A 24,462-nucleotide genomic window follows, 5' to 3' on the forward strand; every position below is an offset into this window, starting at 1 on the left:
TTTGTTGTTACTTAACCAAAGATTCTCATTTGCCTCTAGTACAGGTAGTCCCTGACATCAGTGGCGAATTCTCAGGGCCAGCAAAGCCTTCTCTGCTGGCCTAACATGCCAAATAAATAAATATTTTTCATCCTTTCATTCTCAATCACCTTTTTGCCTATATATTTTTAATCGCTTTCCACTCTTAATTAATCTACAAACAAATAGAGAAAAACGAAAAGTTTATCCAGTCAGAATTTATTCCTTGATGCTTACAAGCAAAGTGTGACAACTGTTTCACAAATCGCATACCCGAAGCCGAAGCAGCACGTGAGCCTGAGCTCCACCCCCCATCAGGCCTTCAGAATTTCCACAGAATCCCTCAACAGTGCAAATTAATGGGCAACTAAAGTCAGATTGTCAAATTCATCAACCAATCAGATTGATTTATTTATTCTTGGTGGGTGTGATCTTTAGGATATGTCCCGGTCGAGGCCTTCTAGCTGGCCTTGAGTGACGCAATCACTTTAAGTGATGTATGTAATTTGAAAGCGAAGAGCATGAGAGCTTGCTGAGGAGTCGGCTGTCACATCACCACTGAGAAAGATATCCTTATGGATTTAAAAACACGAGATGTTCAGCATGACCGTGTGATTGCTTAATTTATTAAACAGGAAAGGAGGACTGATTTTCACTTCAAGTAAATTATTAAGTGTTTTTTGCATTGTTATAGCAACATCAGGAGTTTTCGAAGTGTAAATTAGGCTGCTTGAGCATTCAGTGTCGGATCAAGTTTTGAAAAGTAGTGCTGCGTTCCATTCAACTCGGAAAGTCAGATTTTACAACTTCCTACTAGGGAAAGTGCAATGGAATGCATCTTTAAGTCAGAATTACAACTTGTAGGCTCGTGCAGAAATTCTCAACTCCGATTTCGGCGAGATGCACGTCACACAAACATGTCGACACTCAGGGAGATATACAAAGTAAGTGATAAACATTCACTTTATTAAGTCATATCGATAAATGAGTTTGTTTCCACATTACATGATATTGAAGCTTGTTTAACAAACACCTGCAGAAACAGGTGTATAAAACATTATAATCTCTTTTGATAATCATACACCTGAAGCACAAATACTAGCGCTGCAGCATTGTTTATCAGTTGGGTTGCTAGAAGACATCTCTAATGAGAGTCAAACCCCTGCTAAGCTAACGGGAGTGTTGCAGTTCCGAATATCGGGGAATGGAATGCATTTATGAATGGAGATATCAAGGAATATCCCACATCCAACTTGAATGGAACGCAGCTTAACCGTGTACCCTGATGAAATGACATTTATTGCAAGCAACATTTAAATCGCAAATATTACTAGATAAGATTTTCCAGGTATTATAGACCTCCTTGGTAGATTCATATGAAAAAGTATTATTTTTTAATGTCTGTTTGGGAGATGTTCATTTAAAAAACAGTCATGCTGCAGTTAAAATTAGGCTTGCTTGAGCATTAAGTGTCATTTCAGGTTCTGGCTTTCGTTTTTTTAAAATGTCAATTGGTATTACTAGTTAGCTGCGACATAATGTATGATGTCCAAAGGCATAGGGTGTCTGTCTTATTCATTGTGAAACTGTGTTTTCTTAATGGCATGAATCACACTGAAGGCCTAGATTTTAAACGCATGGCCCACCACTGCCTGATATGGGGACTCAGTACCAATGGTTCACAAACAAAAATGCTCCAGGCTTGTACTGCAGTTTAAGAGGAAGATCCCAGACTGGCTGCTCAAATAAGTGCTTCGATGGACATGAGTTTGATGAAAATGCAGAGAATAAAATTCTGGCCAAGCAAGTTCACTCCATTTGCACCAGAAATACACACACACACACAGAGAGAGAGAGAGAGAGAGAGAGAGAGAGAGAGAGAGAGAGAGAGAGAGAGCAACAAATTGCACGTTTTTCTTGGAGCACAATATTTTGCAATCTGTCTGGTTATCTATTTTTCTCAACGTGTTAATTCAAATTCCCAACAGTGATATTTTAACTAACTGACAAATGTTTAATATATATTCTTGGGAAAGAGGGTGAGCAAGGATCCAGGCTGCAGAATGTAGTAATCCGGTTTAGTTCAGCGAGTGTAATGAGTTTCTGTACACTGCGAATCAAATACAACAGAATCGAGGACAGAACGGCGACGTCATGGAAAGAATGACGTCAGGTTTAATTGGCCGCCAGGGAAGACTCGTCTATGACTGTGGGCGGAGCCAACAATAACGGCCCGTGCTTGAAGCTTATTGTGTATAAATTGAACAAAATAAATAATATCAGAGTGAACATGGTATTTTTAATTTAACCTATCTCAGACATATCTCTATAAATGATGTTAATACATACGGATAATGCCAAATGCGTCTGAGAAGAGGGGTCTTCTTGCGTGACTGATAACTCAGGCGAGCCAATGAGGATCCTCCTGACGTACATCACATGTCTCAGGCGACGCGCGGCTGTGGGAGGGATTTCTTTGCAGATGGGAGGAGGTAGATAGACAGATGAGTGAGTCTGAGGGAGAGCGAGAGAGTGAGGGGGATCTCTGAGGCACCGTTCGGAGAGCATTGTGAGTGTAATTTGCGCATTTCTCGCGTGCGTGCTTGTTTATGTCATTGTTGTGTTGCGAGGTGATGCGCATGTAAAATGCATGGTTTTCCTGCTTTCTCAATGCCTGTTGTCTAGCTTCACCCACCTTACCGTACTGTCCGCTAGCCTGCGTTATTATCAGCTAGGCAACTCCTGCTACTTGGCAGCGTGCAGAGATAGGGGGCAAGAAAGCAACGTGACTGCTGTGCATTTTTTAACACAGAGCTGCCTATTGTCACCGCAAGGGACGTCTGGAAAATCAAGGGGTTTTTAATGGCATCGCAGCATGTCGAGATGCAGGGATGAGGTGAGCTCGTGCACTGCACGCTGGAAAGTTGCGTTTGACGCATGAAGCTTTTGAAATGTGTTCGACTGCACGCGCCCCGTTTTTATAGCTACACACGCGATACGACGTTTTTATTTATTTTATTTTTTACAAATACTCGGATTTAAAAAAAAAACGATGCCGCCTTTTTTGGAGCGTTAACAAAGGAAGGACCAGGCACTATTATTCTCCTGTTTCTGTTGTGTGTTTTTGACACGTTATCAAAGACCAGGTGACTCGTGGTGACGGTAGATAATGTCGTTTCAACCGCCACCAGTCGCTTGAAATCTGTCATATAAAAGGCTCGCGCTGTGACCGGCTGTTAGGTTCCGGAGGCAGGAGCGCTAACTCGCGTACAAATGTACACTCATAACAATTTTGTGGATGTTTTCTTTTATCGCAGCTGCAGCAAACGACCTTTTTTTTATTTTTATTTTTTATTTTTTTACACAAGCGTTTTTGACGGTCTGGTCATTTAAATAGCTGTCAAACGAGCTAACGTGTCCCGCTTTTTAAGCAACCGTCTCTGTCCAGTAACGGACACTTCTGTCTCGTTGGACGGTCAGGGGCTTGTGGCATTAGCCAACAGAATATTTGTAGTGTTTTACCCGAAAACGGCCTGTAAAATAGCGGTGGGAAGTTGAAGACCGCTTCAGTTTAGTTGTGGTGCGACGCTGTCATCAAGATTACAGCAATAGACCCTTCTTGACAGGAGGACTGGAGTTGAGACCGCTAGCGGTTGAGCTAGCAGGCTAAAGCCAACTGCGAGGACGCCTCAGCTGTCAACTTGCTGTTTGAACCATTACTTGCTTTGTCAGTTATCGCATGTGGGTATGTATTGTACTACTGTCTGCGTTCAGTCGGCTGATATGCTTGTTGATCAACGTTAAGCTTGGAGCTTTCATTTCAACAGTTGTAGGATACGGTCCTAATTCCTCGTGTCATGTGTGACTTGGCATGGAGACTCGAACAAGCGCTGCGCGACACGTCAAATTTGCTAGTTTTGAATTTGAAGGAGCACATGTGCAAGACACCATGCACCCTACCTAATCGGCCGAGATATTGTGTCTACTGTCTGCCTAATGTGTTAAAATTGAATGTGGCACTTAGAAGTTAGTAGATAGACCCCTGTTTTATCTCCGCAAGCACCCTTCAGCGGTGTGCGTTCAAGTAGCATGTCAGATCCATTGCTCCATGGCATGCATCATTCGTTGCTCTGTTGCTTCTTTTGCACAATACGTTAATAGTACCTGCTAAAACCTCGCTGTATGACAGGACAGCAGTGCAGAATTTGACCTTGAGTATCTCCGCCACAAAACACACCTCCAAATCTTCTAAATGTGTATTTTTATTTTTAAACTCTGCCATGTTGGTAATTCCTATGTACGTTTGTTTTGGCTGGAAAGGTTTGCACGAAGTGCTTTAGGAGATTACTGACCTTTGACATGACGGTATGACTCCTTAGGAGGTTTTTAAAATGTTTGTATGCAGATTTATAAATGGAAACAGTTGATGCACCAGTCATTGTAATGACATCTTTCCCTATGCATGAAAACGGAGACACATTTTCAGGAGAGAACACAAAGTGCTTTGAAAGTTTTGTTCAAAGTGCAGTCTGTCATTCTGTGTGTTAATGGTTCAGTGCAGCTAGCATACAGCAAAATTGTCCTCATTATAACTGCTTATAAGGTGCTTCGTTTAGATGTGATTTATTGCAGGATGACATTATGATTTAACTTTAGCAAAAGCTGGTAATGGTCTTATTTTTTTTTTAAAATGATTTACCTTTAACATTAAATAAACTAACCTTTGACTGTCAGATGAGCTTCAGAGGCCTTTGAACTGTTCTGTGTGCAAGAATAACCCAGGTGTCTCATTTTCCAGTTGTAAACTAGCTATATAACCTAGATATTGATATATAGTACATTAAAAAAAAAAAAAACAGACTAGCCAAGCCTTTTTTTGCACCATACTTTTGAACATACAATCTTACCTAAACAATAATGTTTGTATTTCCTGCCTTTTAACACAATTTTTTTAAAATGGATTATTTAGTATGCTTTGACCTATTAAAAGAGTATTCCAGGTTCAATACAAGTTCAATCGACTGCATTTGTGGCATAATGTTGATTACCATTTGGGGTGTAATGATACACTCATCTCACGGTTCAGTTTATGATCCTGAACTAACGGTTTGGTTCACAATTAGCCTTTTTCACATGAATAGGAAACTGCGTCACCGCAGGGTACAGCTACTTCCGCTACGGCTTTGCAGCTATTACTTTAGTATACATTTTGCCTCGAATAACGCTTCTTACCTCTTCTGTATGGTCTGCTTTCCTACGAGTCACAATATAATATAGAACCCCAATTCTGAAAAAGTTGGGACAGTATGAAAAATGCTAATAAAAACAAAAAGGAGTGATTTGTAAATTATATTCACCCTTTGCTATATTGAAAGCACTACAACTAAACATTATATGATGTTTTACCTTGTGAATTTCATTGTCTTTTGAAAATGTACAGTAATTTCAAATCGGATGATTGCAACACGCTCCAAAAAATTTGATTTAGGGGCAATTTATGACAAAACACAATTTGATTAGTTGAAATAACAAGGCGATGTGAAACAGGAGATGTTAAACAGGTGTGGCTCCCTATATACTATAAGACAATTGCCTCACCCATTTAATATCTCCTGATTCACGTCGCCTTGTTATTTCTATTCGTCAAATTGTTTTTTGTCTTAAATCGCCCCTAAATCAACTTTTTTGGAGCGTGTTACAATCATCTGATTTGAAATTACTGTACATTTTCAAACAACAATGAAATTCAAAACAGCATCCCATCTCCTCGATGCGCATTGTCACTCTTGATACCATGATGTATCGTGCCATGATAAACGGTTACACCCCTTATTATCACAGAAATTTATTTCGACTCATGTAACCCCTTTTCTTAAAAAAGAAAGCAAAAGTCATGCTTGCAGTGAAGCACGTACAACGGAAGTGAATGGGGCCAATCCGTAAACGCTAAAATACTAATTGTTTTAAAAGTATAGCAACAAGATGTAAACAATATGCATGTTAACTTGATTAAGTGTAATAAGATTGCTTGCTAACCTTTTCTGTGTGACATTGTATCCAGTTTTACAACTTTTACGCGTAAACCCTTAACCGACTTTAAGAATGGCGATTTAAACAATGTTACAGCTCATATAATGCACAGAATTTAACTGAAGAATTAATGTAATTGCTTTTATAAAATTATAAGCTTCTGCCTTTTTAAACCCTCCAAAAACCACCAAATTAACTTCCATTGTAAGAGCCTCACTGTAACCTCGAAAAAGAGGGATGTCAAAATTACTTTTTTTGGTTATCAACGTTATGTCACAAATGTTGTCAAATTAGCTGAACTTGTATTGCACCTAGAATATTACTTAAGTCTGGGGCTGCACGATTATAGCAAAAATCGTAATTGTCGATTATTGCCCTTGATATTGTAATCGCCATTTATTAATGTCGATTAAAATATTAAATTACCGTGACATCACAAAGTAAGCATAGTAGCAGATTTCAAGAAGAAGCAGTTCTTCAGAGTAGCAGATTTCAGTGGTGGCTATGAGCTGTGCTCCAGTTCCTTTTAAGCATCTTTTTTGTTTGTTAATGTTAGGCCAAATGCAAATTATTTTAAATGGATATCTATGGTATAGAATAAATTAAATTATTGCTAAATTACTGCTTAAATTATTAGTCCACGTACAATAAATAAAATGGCATATTAATTATTCAAAACGTATTAACAGCCGATTTAAATTGACCAAATTACTTAACTGCGTTCAGTAAGCCCTTTGGTGGCGAGACAGGACCATTCATCCTGTTAGATCTTCATTCATCCTGTTAGATCTTCAATGGTGATCTTGTTCATGTAAGATAGTTAGATCATTTTTGGCCTCAGTGGTTGCACTTTGGAAATTAAAAACAGTCATTTGCGATCGGAGTTTGTGCGATTCGTGAAAATGTTAAATCTACAAATACCAGCTACGTGGCAAATGTCTATTACAGCAGACGCGATTAAAAATGACGGTGATTCCTGGAATATGCTATTCATGCCGTATTTATGTTGGTTACACCTCCAAAACAAACTTGGAACAGTTAAGCTGAATTACTTAATTGCTATTTTGTACAAATCAGATTCACATTGGCCTAATTATTAACATGACAAAACAAAACTGTTTTACATTTTTTAATAAATTGAACACAGAAATCGAGCAACGTGACAAACTTCACATTACAATGACTGCTGTCACTCACTGCAGGTTTACACCGTTTAAGACCTGTATTTCAACGTGAGCTCAATGACGCTCCGCACAAAGTTCTGCACTCTCGCGAATGCTCTCATTAAAAACAAAACTGTCTAATCAGCATAATAAAACAATGATTTACACCACGTCTATGCCTTGATTAGAACGAGAGCGTTTTAGTTTTGTCGTGTTGCTCATTTGCAGTGTATTTAACAACAACAACTACGTTCAAAGCGAGCGGTGCAATATGCAATGAATCCAAAATAATTCCAAAGTGCTTTTCGCTCTTGTTCTACAGCTTCTTTTCGAGCGTCAGGTGATGTTTCTTAAGTATTAATTTTTGTGTGCCACCGCGAACAGAGGTGGAACATAAAGCAAGCATCTGGGCATTCAGATGGTTTTTAGAACCTGAAATTGTTTCTTAGGCTCCATGAGCAGTGGCCTGTACCCAATCAATGATGAGATTAATGCTCATCTTGCATGATTTATTTTATATTGTTGGAGTTTGGTGTACTATTCTCCCGTAAAATAGAGTACACATGTACAGTGCATCCGGAAAGTATTCACAGCGCTTCACTTTTTCCACATTTTGTTATGTTACAGCCTTATTCCAAAATGGATTAAATTCATTATTTTCCTCAAAATTCTACAAACAATATCCCATAATGACAACAAAGAAGTTTGTTAGAAATCTTTGCAAATTTATATATATATATATATATATATATATATATATATATATAAAAAATCACATGTACATAAGTATCCACAGCCTTTGCCATGACACTCAGAATTGAGCTCAGGTGCATCCTGTTTCCACTGATCATCCTTGAGATGTTTCTACAACTTGATTGGAGTCCAAAATTCAGTAAATTCAGTTGATTGGACATGATTTGGGAAGGCACACACCTGTCTATATAAGGTCCCACAGTTAACAGTGCATGTCAGAGCACAAACCAAGCCATGAAGTCCAAGGAATTGTCTGTAGACCTCCGAGACAGGATTATATCGAGGTACAGATCTGGGGCAAGGGTACAGAAAAATTTCTGCAGCATTGAAGGTCCCAATGAGCACATTGGCCTCCATCATCCGTAAATGGAAGAAGTTTGGAACCACCAGGACTCTTCCTAGAGCTGGCCGCCCGGCCAAACTGAGCGATCGGGGGAGAAGGGCCTTAGTCAGGGAGGTGACCAAGAACCCGATGGTCACTCTGACAGAGCTCCAGCATTTCTCTGTGGAGAGAGGAGAACCTTCCAGAAGAACAACCATCTCTGCAGCACTCCACCAATCAGGCCTGTATGGTAGAGTGGCCAGACGGAAGCCACTCCTCAGTAAAAGGCACATGACAGCCTGCCTGGAGTTTGCCAAAAGGCACCTGAAGGACTCTCAGACCATGAGAAACAAAGATTGAACTCTTTGGCCTGAATGGCAAGCGTCATGTCTGGAGGAAACCAGGCACCACTCATCACCTGGCCAATAACATCCCTACAGTGAAGCATGGTGGTGGCAGAATCATGCGGTGGGGATGTTTTTCAGCGGCAGGAACTGGGAGACTAGTCAGGATCGAGGGAAAGATGAATGCAGCAATGTACAGAGACATCCTTGATGAAAACCTGCTCCAGAGCGCTCTGGACCTCAGACTGGGGTGAAGGTTCATCTTCCAACAGGACAACGACCCTAAGCACACAGCCAAGATAACAAAGGAGTGGCTATGGGACAACTCTGTGAATGTCCTGGAGTGGCCCAGCCAGAGCCCAGACTTGAACCCAATTGAACATCTCTGGAGAGATTTGAAAATGGCTGTGCACCGACGCTCCCCATCCAACCTGATGGGAGCTTGAGAGGTCCTGCAAAGAAGAATGGGAGAAGCTGCCCAAAAATAGGTGTGCCAAGCTTGTAGCATCATACTCAAAAAGACTTGAGGCTGTAATTGGTGCCAAAGGTGCTTCAACAAAGTATTGAGCAAAGGTTGTGAATACTTATGTACATGTGATTTTATTCGGTTTTTATTTTTAATAAATTTGCAAAGATTTCAAACAAACTTCTTTCACATTGTCATTATTTTGAGGAAAATAATGAATTTAATCCATTTTGGAATAAGGCTGTAACATAAAATGTGGAAAAAGTGAAGCGCTGTGAATACTTTCCGGTTGCACTGTGTGCACATGTAAGATGACGCTCTTTAAGTACTGATTTTTGGAGGTCTAGATGATGTTTCTCTGTCTGTCATTCAGATTGGTTCACTGATTCGTTCAGTGACAATTTTTGTAAATCACAACCTAACCAATAGGAGGCAACAAATGAACATCTTATGTGTTTTGAGTGAGTCATTTAATCATTGATAAAGCACTTTCAATGAGTCTTTCACAACCAAAACAAGTATAATTTTACTTTATTAAAATTTGTGTATCTACACAACGTCAGTGAACGAGAAATATGAGTCTGTGTATGGAGGCGAACAAGAACTATTTGTTCCTTTAAAAGATTAGTTCAAAAAGACAGATTTGTTCACTGCATGCACTATTGAAAGTGTACAGCTGACAGGGGCTAGTAAGCGTTACGTTGTGTCAAGAATATTAATGAACAATGTGAAATTTCAGCAGTGCCACTGTTGAATGCATATAGGGGAAACACTGGTTGTTGTAATATTATTTTAATGAAAATAAATGTTAACATGTTCCATTCTGAGTGGAATGGAAAGATGGTAACCCAGCCCCTCTCTCTAGTATTGTTTATGCAAGAGGCCAGTGACTTGGTATCACATTAATCTGAGGTGGCATTCAATCCAACATAAGCTATAGCAAACGGCTAAAAATAGTGTCCTGTGCTATTAAGTACTTTCGAATAATGTAGTTGTTTAATTACTGTATAGTAATATGCTCTATGACTTTTGCAGGAATACACAGACAAAATGGGCATCTTGGGGGGAAAATGCTTTGTTTCTGTTTGCAGTCTAAACAAGCTCAATAAACCAGAATAGTATACATAAATATTATTTTTTTTTTTTGACCTCAAATGACTAGAGCAAGTTGTGAAATTCTTTTTCAGTCCCTAAACTCTTGAAAAACTGATTCTAACTTAAATAGGCTATATTATTCATTGTGGTAAATTCCACTTGATGCTCTTTTTAAAAAGGCAGTTTGTGAAATCCAATTTCACCACAGAGTCAAAGGTATGTGTAAACAGATTAGTACACCGTTTGACTGGTATGTACAGGTGCCGTCTTGTGTAAAGTGTGGCCCTAAATATTAAGGATATACACAGAGTCATTATGTGGTTAACCGTTTGACCCGCCTGTATTTGAATACCAAAATCTACTTGGTTAATCTACCAGTGCAATAGAGGTCTTCAACCCAACCCAAGCCTAACAGATCCCGACCGACCGTTGGGTTTTGTGCGAGGTTGTGATCTGTTTTTCAATAGTTTTTCTGTTAACGCGTGCTAGACGAACGTCTTTGGCCATTGCGGCGGATCTCGTGCAGGATCGCCATATTTGTTAGACATCGTGTCAAGTTAAAAAAACTTTAATTCTTATACACACTTCTCAAGACACCTGCATTCTGTTTAAGTTGTTTTGCTGAGTCTAGCTTATTATTTTTTAGCGCAGGTGTCACAAAGATTCGACTGAAGAAGTTCAGGTTGCAAAGAGAGACTTCATGTGACTTGATTTTCGATTGTTCCTCATTCAGCAAAGTTTCAGTTCTTGATAAACGAATAAGCCAATGTTTTTTTCTCTTTTGCTCTGGTGTGCAGACAGTATTTCCAAAAGTTTAATGCTAAACCATTTAAAAATCAAAGCTTACTAGCATTCGCTAGGTAAACTGCCTGCCAAGGCAGAGCTCATATCAGGTTTGACACTTAAATGACGTATTTTAGGTTGGTTAAAAATACTTTGTTGCATGACGCATAGGCACGTAGCTCACTGTGTACTTTATTCCGTACAATTTCTCTAGTGTTTCAGTCATATCCATTGCAATAAACGTTATTTATTCCCTAGTCCCGACTTCCAACGAATAAATGAACAACCATTCATTCACGGTTATTTAAATATTACAAAGGTTGCACATCCCTACAAAATATTAAACGGATTGTGTTTGTATAGAAACAGAACTTTACCTGGTGTCAGTCATTTTGTTCAACACATCCTTTTACCAATTGATTTTCACAAGTTATTGTATAGTAATTGTAAACCCTCATCTGGCCCACTATCCCATCAGCAAGCCAAGAGGGAATCTGCTGACACATTTTCTGAGCTGATTTTTAGGGAAAATCTGCGGAATTCTGCAAAAGGGAATGAAGCATATTTGTTAAATTTTGTTACATGGAGCTGAGAGGACTATACCTTATTGGTAACTAAAAGCATCATGAAATTAGCCAAAATATTTAATAAACAAAGAGAAAAATAGCATTAACACACAAAAAATATAATTGATAAAAATGTAACAAAGAATTTAGTGTCACATAACATAATTTACATCACATTTGTCCTTACAACAAACAGCATAGCGGAGAGGTACACTTGGACTGATGAAGAGAGTTGAGGTTTCCTCAATTTCATTAAAGACAACAACAATACCTTAATTCTTGATGAAAGTTTTTCCAGACGTTTTATGGTTCGCATGCCAGTAGAGATTATAGCGTCTTTTACCAAAACGGGCAGTGAAATTAAACCATTTTATATTAATCACGTGTGATTGACCTGCTGGTAAAAAATAGTGAATCTGCACTGTCCAGCCTGTAAGTCCGTTATTTATAATTGTTTAAGTTCTCAGAGTATCTGAAGTGAATTGTGGCCAATGAGAAGACACCAGAAAAAAAACAAGATTTTTTTTTTTTTATTGTATTGCAATAACAAACAAGAGTTTTCAGAATAGAAAATCAAAAAGAAATAACATTCAGTACCAAGGGGATTAAACAAAATTGCCAAAATAATAAATACACAGATAAAATGGACAAAAGAGAAGAAGAATACGGAGGAAGTAATTAACTTAATTGAAGAAAAAAAAAATCATAACTAGTGTACAGAAACAGATAAATAAATTCATAAATAATAGAGCTATATGGGGTCATATCAAAGTTATATAAAGACACCAAAATTCGTTCAAACATTCCGTGTTTTGATGGCGTTTTTGTTGGAAGAGGTGGACAGAGTTTTAATGTTAATTTGAAACATCTCTCTGAAAAAACGACTGCAGATAACGCTGGTTGTTGCATATGGACTTTTACATGTAATTCTCAAGTATTTCATGCTATCGAGTGTTTATTTACACATGTTTCTTTTGGTTAGAAAAATTTGAAAAGAACACAAGCACGTAAAGCAAAGTGAAGAGAAGTGTTGAAGTTTTAATATGTTGTTCGGACACCGCAGCACAGCATTTCACAACATATTTTCTGCAGAGACAAATAAAATTACCAAATATGAACGAATTGTCCATATTTTTAATGCAAGAGTATAATATAGGATAAGGATTACAGGCTCACTAATGCCACCAGTTGAGTTATATTTAGCCAGATATTCCAGTCAGTTTCTTCTAATAATCCCAGACAAAGACAAGCTACTACTCCATTTCGACATTGTTTTCTGATATTTCCTACAATTGCAATTATGTGACGTTAAAATGACAGTAAGCTGGCCAAGTTCAATAAATTGCCTCAATACTTTCTCCAATTTACAGAAATGTGGGTACATCTGGAACACAAAAGGTACACAATTTGAGATATTCACGAAATTCTGTATGGAAATGCATCAAAGGCAGATTTCTTTTGCGCTAAACCAAAACATATGTGACAGTGTTTTTTTTTTAAGAATGACGTCAATACGCACACCATTTTATCGGTAAGAGGCCATTTGAATGGAAACGAGTAGGAGACAGCAATTTTCGCAAACAATTTTTACGCATTCACAGGGGCAGGGGGCAGTGGTGGCTCAGCAGTTAAGGCTCTGGGTTACTGATCAGAAAGTCAGGGGTTCAAGCCCCAGTACTGCCAAGATGCCACTGTTGGGCCCTTGAACCAATCTGCTCCAGGGGCGCCGTATCATGGCTGACCCTGCACTCTGACCCCAGCTTAGCTGGGATATGTGAAAAAAAAAGAAATTCACTGTATATGTGCAAATGTATAATGTGTGATAAATTATAAATTATAACAATTATATACGTCATCGATAACAGAACAGCGCAAAAAGTGGATTGAAACTTGGTTATTGATATTTCAATTGTTATAGTCGTTGCTTCTTAGTCAATCACATTTTCAAACATATGCTTTTCTTGGTGCTGGTAAAGACATGAAAGCACTAAACCTTTATGGAGATTATAAGAAATGTTTTGTTTAATCAGTGTGAAGGATAAATGTCATTTGATGGTTTTTTTTGGAGGTGCCATCCTAAACAAAGTCCACTGTTTGAGGACTAGATTCTCAAGGGGTTTTGATTTGTGTGGCTGTGTGGATGGCTGGCTAGTGTGAGTTGGCAGGATCAGTGTCTGAGGGTGTAGTAGAAGTGCCCAGGCAGTGGTGTGAAGTGGCCCTAAGTGCACTGAGCCATGCAGCATGAGTAAGGTGGGGCGACTGCATTGTCCCCTCCACATAGAAATGGCCTGACCCACTTCAGCAACAGCCAGAGAGGGGGATGGGGAGTGGGCAGTCTGAAGCTGCTAAAAATACCCCATTACCGACAGCTCCACTGCAGAGGGATCCCTGGAATTGCTGTCCTTGACTTGCATAAAGTTGGCTCATACAGAATAGGGTCTCCAATTGCCAACCAAAACCAAGAGGGTTTTCCTTAGATTTTCTTGGAACCTCACATCTACTGCTTACAAATGCTTTACAAGGTTTGTTTTTAAATCCGATTTCCAACATGTGAACCTGTTATTCCCAGGTGGTGACAGGTGCGTAGTGAAGTGTATAGTTTTGAGGTTCGATTGACTGGTGACTGAATACATTAAATTACACTGTACAAAAAATTATTTTGTCTTTGTCAGGGGTGTCAGACAGCTCATATCATTTACTCGATTATTAGTCTTTATGCCTGTCAGTGAAGTCCACAGACACCGGGCTAAAACAGGCCCCTAGCTCTGTATGGAACAGGTTAACATTAGTGTTGCCATTGCTCAACCATACCGTGGTAGCTGTTTGTTTGAAGATCCAATCACAAAGATTTTCCACTGTTGTGATATGTGACCTGAAACTGTCACGGCACAGCAAAGATTTGACACTTCCTTCATCTTGGCCAGGCAGCAACTCATAGATTATAATTGAGAGCAGGAGAGGGATTTTGAAAGGTTATCTTACCTGATACCTGAAGTAATCCCTCACGTTTCAACAAAAGTTCTGTTATGTACAGTGTCATAACATTCGTAGATGCATTTTTGTAAACACGGGTATTATGATAAATGTTGGGTGTCTGATTGACCCTTGATAATAAAATGTATTACATAAGTACTTGACATACCCGTTTTTTTCCAACGTTCTGTGTTAACCTATGATTTTTTTTTTCTTTCTAATCCCACAAAGTGTATTTCTGGGCCAGCAAAAGTGATAAAACATATCTAGCTATTACAGTGTGAAGTGGATGGGTGTTTCCCTTTTCACCTCCAGTTTAAATAACAGATTAAACTGAGCTTGTTGACTTTGACACTCTTGACTTTATTCCTGAAATCCTGTAATTATTACTGTTTTTATATTTAGTTGTGCAGGGACACCTTTTTTTGTCAACTTAATGAAATAGTTCTACCTCAAGTCTGTACCTGGGCGCGAGTAGCAGAAGGCTTTTCTTTAATTTGTCCCATGTTCATGACATTGGTAGTGAAAGAAGTTGATTGCCCAGCTGGTAGCCTGTTACAGAGCAGCATGCTGTTTTACACTTACAGTCCTGAAGGACTAAGTACTTTAAGTGTTGGTACAATGTTTGATTATATTTCTAAACTCATTTGAATGAAATGTTCCTGATAAAGGTTGATAGTGAAAGTACTGTATTCCAGTGCTGTCAGAATGAGTTGGTTACCTTGTATACATGACCACATGGACAAGGATGTGGCTTTGAGACACAGGCAGCACTAAGAACTGTATTGACCTTATTCACAGCGGCACCAGCTTTCATATTTGACAGGAATAACAACGAGGTTGTGAGAGAAAGTTGAATAGTTCCACTTACGAAACATTGAAAAAATATCTTTCCAAGAAATTTCAGTAGAACAAAAACCCTCCAGAAAACATGAGTTGTGAAAAATTAGATGTGATCTAGGGAGCTTTTTGATTCAAGTGCATGCCATTAAGTAGACTGTAAGTCTATCCCTCACAGTGTCGTTTTCATTCCAGTCAAAAATCAAATATGGCACTACTGTGAATAAGGTCTGTAGAGCTCTTGACTGTGGATCTCTTGATGCCAAATTGACTGTCATTAAGTTAGCCCCACTGGCAACTGAACTAGTCCTGTCAACTGGCTCTTCCTTGAAGGTCAAATGGAGTTTCCTTATGTCTGTACTGCAATAGAGTGGTCTCCCTAATAACTGTGAGCTCTTCTAGTGAGTCATTGGGTCTGAGGATATGTTATAGATACAAAGTGTATAAGCAGTATCTGTTTTATAATTGCGTACTGACCATATAATTAAAAGTTTAGACTCTGATTCTGTCATGTAACGATAAAGTTAACTGTGATACAGGCAGTGGAATCTGTGTTTTAACTCTTTTCAATTGTATTGAGTGCCATGAGTCTGTAATTGTAAAGCATTTTTATGTGGTTTGAAAAAGCCATGTATAATGTTGAATAAGAAGTTTGTCTCTCACGTAGTTAAGATGGCAGGTCAGTTCCCACGCTACTTCTTAAATAAGCCCACATAGTTCTGCCTGTAAAGCTGGGTAGCATGTCACCTTGAAACTCAGCCAATGACCTGTAGTTCCTGCTTACTATTTCCAGGCCTGATTGAGAGTTTTCGAAACTTCAGTATTTATTTTTTTTTTTTTTTTTTTTTTTTTAAATGAACACACATATCTTCACCACCCCTTGTGTAGTTGTGTTTTGTGTTTGTGAAAATAATAATATTTTTTTCCTGCTTTACAGATCTCCTTTGATTTAACATTCAAAATGAAAGCAACTGGACATTCTCAGAGGAATGGCTTGTAAACTATCCCGCCACCTGCAGTTGGGTATCCTCCTCCTCTTCTGAAGGACATCATTGTTTATGGGAACTACTGGCATCGTCTCCTGAGGATATAGCTCTCCATTTGGGACGCCATTTTCCACCCTTGCTGAGAAGCAGTGTAGCCAGGCGATGGCTAACAACTCATACAGTGGGGTGAAGAACTCTGTGGCCGAGCCCAATCATGATGGAGAGTTTGGCTGCACACTCAAAGAGCTGCGCTCTCTTATGGAACTGCGGGGTGCTGAAGGATTACACAAAATCCATGACTCTTATGGGGACGTTAATGGACTTTGCAGCAGACTGAAAACATCGCCTGTAGATGGTACATAATCATTATCTTACACTTGCTTTGGTTTGCAGAATTCTGAAATTGAAATAGTGATTTTTGTGCCTCAGTGCAAACACTGTTCCAGGAGGTTTAGTAGAGGAAACACCCATGCTGTAGGTGGATTTAATCAGTGTTGTTGCATCTCACTCAAATCAGCTATAACAAATAGCTGGTAGTGGTAGGAAGCAGGTCAGTTAAAGTTGAATGAGATCTTGCTGCATGAAGGTCTGTTGGATCACTGCTGTTGTCCCATTGTTTGCTGCGACTTGCTTTGTGGGCCAGCAATCAGGCAACACATGAACATTATGCTTGTATTCCACACCAGTGTCTTATTTGAGATCTTTTTCTAGTTTTTTAATGGGGGGGGGGGGAAGCTCTTCTTACTAGCTAAGGGAGTAAGACTTCACAGAGAATCTCCTAAATATAGCCTGTGAGCATTGTCACTTTGTTTGACACATTTTAAATAACCGTCCTTGATGTCAAACAAATATGCGTTTACCGTCCCAACTTATTGACATTTTTCATGTGACGTAACTGTATGACCGCGTCGCCATGTTTGTTAACAAAATTCCTTCTTGCTGCGCTGTGTGGACGTGACAGAAGTCAGGGATAGATCTCTGCAGAACAATAATGGGTGTTTTCCAGTCTGTGGGCTTTTTCAAACCGGGATGGACATTTCTAAACTATCCAATTAAAGTAGGGAATCTCAATGGTTTGAAAACGTCCACTGATTGGGAAAAGCCAATTTTTGTTCTGCAGAGACATAAGTCTCAAAAAAGATGGTGGAAATTGTTTCCATTATTTTGTCTTTCAGTAAAGTTATACACAAATTTGAAGTGGCACGGCTTCAAAGAAGGGAGAGCACAGATAAAAACATTTGTTGGTTTTTACTAATTTATTCAGACATGTTGGTTATCTGTACTCGTGTCAGTTAAATTTATAACATAATCGAGTCGGATACAATTAAACTAGGAAAACACATAGGACGATATTAAATTCATAATACCCAGACTGTATAAATGTATGTGATCATTGTAGCACATTGTAATAAATAAAGCACTATATTGTCAATATACAATATATTTAATGTGTACAGTTGAAGTCAGAAGTTTACATACATCTTAGCCAAATACATTTAAACTCAGTTTTTCACAATTCCTGACATTTAATCGTAGAAAACATTCCCTGTCTTAGGTCAGTTAGGATCACTACTTTATTTTAAGAATGTGAAATGTCAGAATAATAGTAGAGAGAATGATTTATTTCATCTTTTATTTCTTTCATCACATTCCCAGTGGGTCAGAAGTTTACATACACTTTATTAGTATTTGGTAGCATTGCCTTGAAATTGTTTAACTTTGGTCAAATGTTTTGGGTAGCCTTCCACAAGCTTCTCACAATAAGTAGCTGGAATTTTGGTCCATTCTTCCAGACAGAACTGATGTAACCGAGTCAGATTAGTAGGCCTCCCTGCTCGCACATGCTTTTTCAGTTATGCCCACAAATTGTCTATCAGATTGAGGTCAGAGCTTTGTGATGGCCACTCCAATACCTTGACTTTGTTGCCCTTAAGCCATTTTGACACAACTTTGGAGGTATGCTTGGGGTCATTGTCCATTTGGAAGACCCATTTGCGACCGAGCTTTAACTTTCTGGCCGATGTCTTGAGATGTTGCTTCAATATATCCACATAATTTTCCTTCCTCATGATTCCTTCTATTTTGTGAAGTGCACCAGTCCCTCCTGCAGCAAAGCACCCCCACAACATGATGCTGCCACCCCCATGCTTCACGGTTGGGAAGGTGTTCTTAATTATCTTTTAATGCATGACAACATACAGTAAGTAAAACACAATAGTAGTTAATCTTCAGCTATACTTGCATAGGCGTGTCCGCCTCAGTTGCTTTCAGTGTATTTTTCTTGAGTTAAAAGTAGGGATGCACTGATATGAAAACTTTTTGGCAGATACAGATTTTAACCAAAAAACTATAGGCCTATACAGATATTTTGCCACTTACCTACCATATTTTGTCATCAGATCCCTGTTTTACTTGGGAATTATGCTTAAAATTAGTACAAATAGGTACAAAAGCTTTTTTACTATTCTTACAAAAAGGTATTTCCATTTGGACATGGATTTGATCTATTGAACACATGACTAAATATGATGAGTGTGAGAGGGTTATTTTGTACTTCTGTTTTTGCAGCTCAAAACAACAGAACTCACATTTTATATGCATGGACTGTATATGATAGAACATTTCAAATTCATACTATGCATATGATAGACAATTCTGCGAAAATGTCAACCACATCATGGAAAAAAGTTTTAGCAAAAAGAACAAAACCCCCTTTTAAATTCTGAATTATAGTGGTATAATGGATCATGGCATCTAGACTGCTAGAGGGCACCGTTTGCTCACAAAGCACTGACTGAAGTGCTGAACGCATCTTTTATTCAATGAATCATGCAGCATTAATGGATATCATACTGATAACTCAAAGTCTGCTGGTTTCAAAGCATTTTGTATGGTTTCCCTCATCATTTAGCCTATAGGTAAGTGGCGCTTTCACAACTGTCACATCCTTTTATGGCGTTTAATTTGCATTTACATTTACAGTTATGAATTTGGCAGATGCTTTTATCCAAAGCGACTTCAGTGTATACATTTGATCAGATTGTGTGTTCCCTTGGAAACAAACCCATGATTTTGCCATTGCTAGTGCCATGCTCTACCAGTTGAGCTACAGGAACCCCGTAGTTAGGGCACCGAAGGTGCTGTAGCCCCTATTGTATCCGTTAGTATGATTAGGGGTTCAAGCGCTTAGCGCTGAAACCCTATTGTAATTGTTAAGATTTATATTATTATTATTCCGCCATAAAACTGATCGGGCAGAGCAAACCATAAGGCCTAGAGACTTGAAACTTTGTCAGATGGTAGTAGTATTGCTCGCTACACGAACTCTGCCAAATCGGTCAATAAGGGGCGCTACAGCGATCAAAAACGCGAAACTGCTCATAACTCCTAGACTGTTTGTCGTAGACTCAAGTGCTTTATACCATTGGAATCCTTGGCTCAAACAAAACGTATATCTCCGATTTCGCCATCTTGTATTTTTCATAAAACCTACTTTTGCGAACTAGTCTTAGGTTTTTTGTCCGATTGGGACCAAACCAGTGCCAAACGATTCTATGGAGTCTCAATATCAAAAGTTATCAAAAAAAAGTTTGATAGCGCTTCTCATTCTAAACAACTTTGCCTCAAGAAGCATTGGTGTCTGTCAAACCGTTCGGTACGTATTTCAGATAATGTTTTAAAACCTACTTTTGCGAACTAGTCCTAGATTTTTCACCCAATCGGAACCAAACCAGTGCAGAAATATACTCTGGAGTCTTATTATCAATAATTATAAAAAAAAAGTTGAAATTTCGACTCCCGGTCGCTAAGGGGTGCCAAAACGTTCGAAAAGGGTGGGCCATTTTTACTAAAATGGTTATAACACCCCAAAAAAATTAGATATTTTCACCAAACTCAGTGCACATGTGTATGAGCTCAATCTGAGGTCACAGTAAAAAAAGAAAAGTGGAGTTTTGCCACTTGGTGGCGCTGTAACATGAAAAAACATGAAATAAGTACGCAACCGTTGGTCTGAGTTGAAAATCGGCATGCAGTGTCTTTGTCCAAGGTGCCATGACTGTCTATGAGGACATTGGCGTATCTCAAAAACATGGCCGCCATCGGCCAATGAAGTTTGAGCACCTATTAGACGAGGTTAACGGAGGCCGATCGGCATAAACCTCAGTGGGCCTGTTCGACTCCTGGCCCTAGAGGTCTGTGAGAAATTTGAAAGAAATCGGACACCCTTTACCCTTTGGTAGCTATAACAGTGTCATTTAGAAAATGGGCGTGGTCAAGTGTACAAATAAGCCCATAATTCCTAAACAAAAACTCAGAACTTCACGAAATTAGCTGAGCACATGCGACATATGATTCTAAACGAGCATGCAGACTTTTATGGAGATCGGACCATAGTTGGCGCTATGAGTTTTAAAAACCTTTAAAAAACCATGTATTTCCTTTAGTAAATTGCCTGTATTGGTTGTAAATGGTCTATTCCATCTATGATCTAGGTGGTTACATGCTAGCTAAATAAAACATAATACCTTTTTACGCATGTGCTTAAAGGCCTTAAACCGCTTGAACCCCATTAATTGCTGCTCGCAGCTATATTTATTATTATTATTATTATTATTATTATTCCTAATGGGAGTCTATGGTAGCCCATAGAACCGTATGTAGGAGAATGACGAAATTTGGCACACCGATTGGGATGGGCATGAGTAGATGCCACACAAAATTTGGGGCATCTAGGACAAACTCTATAGTGCTACCACCATGTAAAAAAATTAACTTTTCTTTTGTGTGTGTCTTTTGAACCATTTGTCCTAGAGACACAAATCTTTTTTTTTTTTTGTCTGATTACACTCTTCTTGATGATTCTCAAAGGACCCCTTATATTAAAACTCCACCCTTTACAGTGGCCGCCATATTGGATTGTCATTTGTCATTTTTTTCAATTCTGCTCCTTAAAACTTTGTCTGATTTGCACACAAAATGGCTGAAGATAATCTCCAGACCGAGCTGAACAGAATGAATTATATAGAAGTTTGATATTTTACTTTGTTGAAAAGTTATACAAACAAATAGTTAACGAGATGACTGAAATTGGATTTGAGGCTGTATCTCGGCAAATATGTGTCCTATCGAAACTAAACTTGATACGCTTCATGAGGATCATGGTCTGAGGGCACATGCAGAGTTTCGTGACAGCGCCACCTATGGGTTAAGAAATGTGAAAATGGCTTTTTTTGTCCGTAACTTTTGAACCATATGTCCTAAAATCATGGGGTCTGTGGATTCCTTAGGTCATGCAGATTTCAACGATACCAGTTTTTCCCATATCGCCATACTGCCTCTCCACCATATTGACATTTATTAAAAAATTATATATCTAAAGAGGGAGGGAGGGAGAGAGAGAGAAGAGAGCTCGCCGGCCCCGAATACACCGCCAAACAGTCCTCAGCCAGCTGGACTGCCTCTGTCAGTGATGCTGGGCGATGGCACTGGACCCACTCAGCCATCCTTTCGGTTGCCTGCTGACATACTGCTCCAGCACCACCAGATCAGGCAACTACTCGGCATTGCGATCCACAGCCAGCAGTGAGGACTCCATGACAGCGTCTTCCTCCTCCAAAATCCTGTGTTTCGGCACCAATGTGGCAGGTCTCTAGATTTCTTCTGAAGGAGGAAGCGGGAGTAGGACAAACAACTCAACGTGAATCTTTATTGCACACACTTTTCCGTCTAACACAACCAGGTTTGCTTTTCAGCACAACACAAAACACACAGAACACTCTATTGCATGTGTCTCTCTCTCTCTCTCTCCCTCCCTCCCCTCCGGCAGTCTGGACTGCCCTTTTATCCCCCTCCAGCTCCCACTGTAACACAGAACAGCTGTTAGAGATAATTTCCCACAGATGTCAATCCTTACCATTCTTCCTCTCCCAGCCTTGCTCTCCACAGTCGTCGCCCAGCCATGCCTACATCACCACACATGTCCTGGTGATACATGGTGCAGTTTAAAGATAGCGCTCAAAAGATAACCTACACTTGTGTGCTGACTCTAACCTCAGGAAGTCTCTTTGCCACTCAGTGGACATGTGGCTCAGTGTGTTAAAGCACTGGTTTATTGTTTCGATGGCAGTGGGTTTGAATCCCCACCTCTGAAAGTCATTCTTTAAAAAGTTTTGTAGTTCTGTTGATTTTGGAAATGTGCTTACTAGGGTTTCGCGTTTTACCGGTACTGACGAAGTATCGTGGTACCAAAAAAATTTAAATAGTATGATATCATCTTGTTGCTAATTTCGGTACCATATTACAGTTTGCTGTCATTAGCAAAATTATATGAGATGTGACAAATTTGAGATAATATGGCCAAGTGTGATCATTAAACAGCAGAAGGATGTAATTTAATTAAATAATATATAGTCACATGCGCTGCCCACTACAGAATGAATAAGAGGTGCCGCACTGCTCTGTCATATGATTCCCATACACACACAGGTGCATGCATGCTCACACACACAAACTGCTGGTGCTTATTTTCATGCAGTGTGTTTATAGTATAAATGGCTGTTAACACTTAAATGAACTCCTCAGGTGCAGCTCGGAGATTTCAGCTCGAGAGTCGTGATGGGATTATCTCAACATTAATGGGAAGCTTGAAATAACTAACCCATCAAAAACAGAAAGAACTCAAAAGTCTGTCAAAATAAAAGTCCCACTAACATGAAAGCTCTATTCAAATGGATGCGTGAAACTGAAGACAGAAAAATATAACTAATGTATAAAAATATAATATTCAAAAAGTAGCAATAATACTCATAACAATTATGTAAATTATTAAATGGTTTTATTATTATCTGTAAGCAATATCACAAATGCAAGCAACCTTGGCCACAGGTAATCAGATTTTTTTCATTAATGTTTTCATTAATACTGCGAAGCTCTGTTGTGCAGCATTTTATTTTACCAAAAATAAAATTTGCAATTTAAAAAAACAAAAATATAAATTATTATATTTTTATTTGATTAAAACTGTATGTATCAGTTTGATTAAACACCATTTGATCATAACATTTAATTAAAACATTTGACATGGAATCCAGAAAAATGTAAACAGAAAACGCATAATTTGTATCTTTAAGACTTTATGCAGTTCTTTTAATCGTCACTTTCTGTGTAATTCCATCAAAAATCTGAGGCTTATTTTTTGTTGATTATAGTATCAATTTAGTATCGATACCGAGGTGCCAGGGCTGGTATCACACCAAAGCCAAAATGTTGGTGTCGGAGCAACCCTAGTGCTTACTGAATAGTTGCTGGTTTTTTTCCACAATCAAATTCTGAATTTGATATCAGTTGAGAAGTTATATCAATACAAAGTTGATCATGGAGACTTTTGTGCTCCACTGTAAAAAAAACTTCTTACCATAGTATGTTCCATTTGGTGGCTGTCAGCCCAGTGGCTGAGTGGAGCAGTGGTTAGAGCCATAAAATGTCAGACGGAAGGTTCCTGGTTAGACACCCACTTCAGCAAGTCATGCATTAGAGATGTGTGTTGTTCTGGAAATTTTGTATTGTGCTTACTGAATGGAGGCTGGGATTTTCTCAATCAAATGTTGATTTGCATCTTTGTTGAAAAGTTACTTGAATTTCAAGTTGATCTTGGTAAAAGCTGTGCTTGGCTGTGATATCTCTAAGCTTAGTATGTCCCTTTGTTGACTGGCAATGTTGTGGCTGTGTGGTGCCGTGGATAGGTTTGAAAACGTGGATTTTAATTTAGCTTTTTTTAGACCCTTTCTGTTCGTCTTTTCTCTGTCTGTCTTTCTCTTGCTCTTGTACTTTATTTCTCAGTCTCTTTATTTGTCACTTTCTCGTTGTCTCTGTGTATAGTTGCACACTCATCTTCTCTCTCAATCATTTTCGCACTTTCGCTCAGGAAGTGTGCATGTATATAGTCTCTAGGCTAAGATGGGGAAAAGTGCAGAGTCAGTGTGCAGTCCACAGCTGCAGCTCCACTGCTTTATTACCTCTCTGTAGACATTAGGTTTAATCGCTGGCTGACCTTGATTGAACTTTTGGGGGAAGGGATTTTCAGTTTGATCCCAGATTAAAATGGCACCATGTCCATAGCGATT

The 24,462-nt window shown here is 38.9% G+C and overlaps 1 protein-coding gene across 6 annotated transcripts in view; it reads left to right on the forward strand.

Moving 5' to 3' along the window:
• Positions 1-2,501: 2,501 nt before the first annotated feature.
• The window catches only part of LOC127435095 (plasma membrane calcium-transporting ATPase 1), a 53,010-nt gene continuing 31,049 nt past the window's right edge, over positions 2,502-24,462 (forward strand). Inside the window, exons 1-2 of one of the 6 annotated variants that reach the window (XM_051688279.1) lie at positions 2,502-2,587; positions 16,291-16,694. In XM_051688279.1, coding sequence (XP_051544239.1) covers positions 16,502-16,694 — 193 coding nt within the window. In that variant the 5' untranslated portion in view covers positions 2,502-2,587; positions 16,291-16,501. Of the gene's footprint in view, positions 2,588-2,709; positions 2,915-3,463; positions 3,764-13,907; positions 14,063-16,290; positions 16,695-24,462 lie in introns of those variants that run through there. The other 5 variants (XM_051688281.1, XM_051688284.1, XM_051688278.1 and 2 more) reach the window with 5 other exon arrangements.

Source organism: Myxocyprinus asiaticus, chromosome 45 (assembly GCF_019703515.2).
Source record: "Myxocyprinus asiaticus isolate MX2 ecotype Aquarium Trade chromosome 45, UBuf_Myxa_2, whole genome shotgun sequence".
NCBI classification, from domain to species: Eukaryota; Metazoa; Chordata; class Actinopteri; order Cypriniformes; family Catostomidae; genus Myxocyprinus; species Myxocyprinus asiaticus.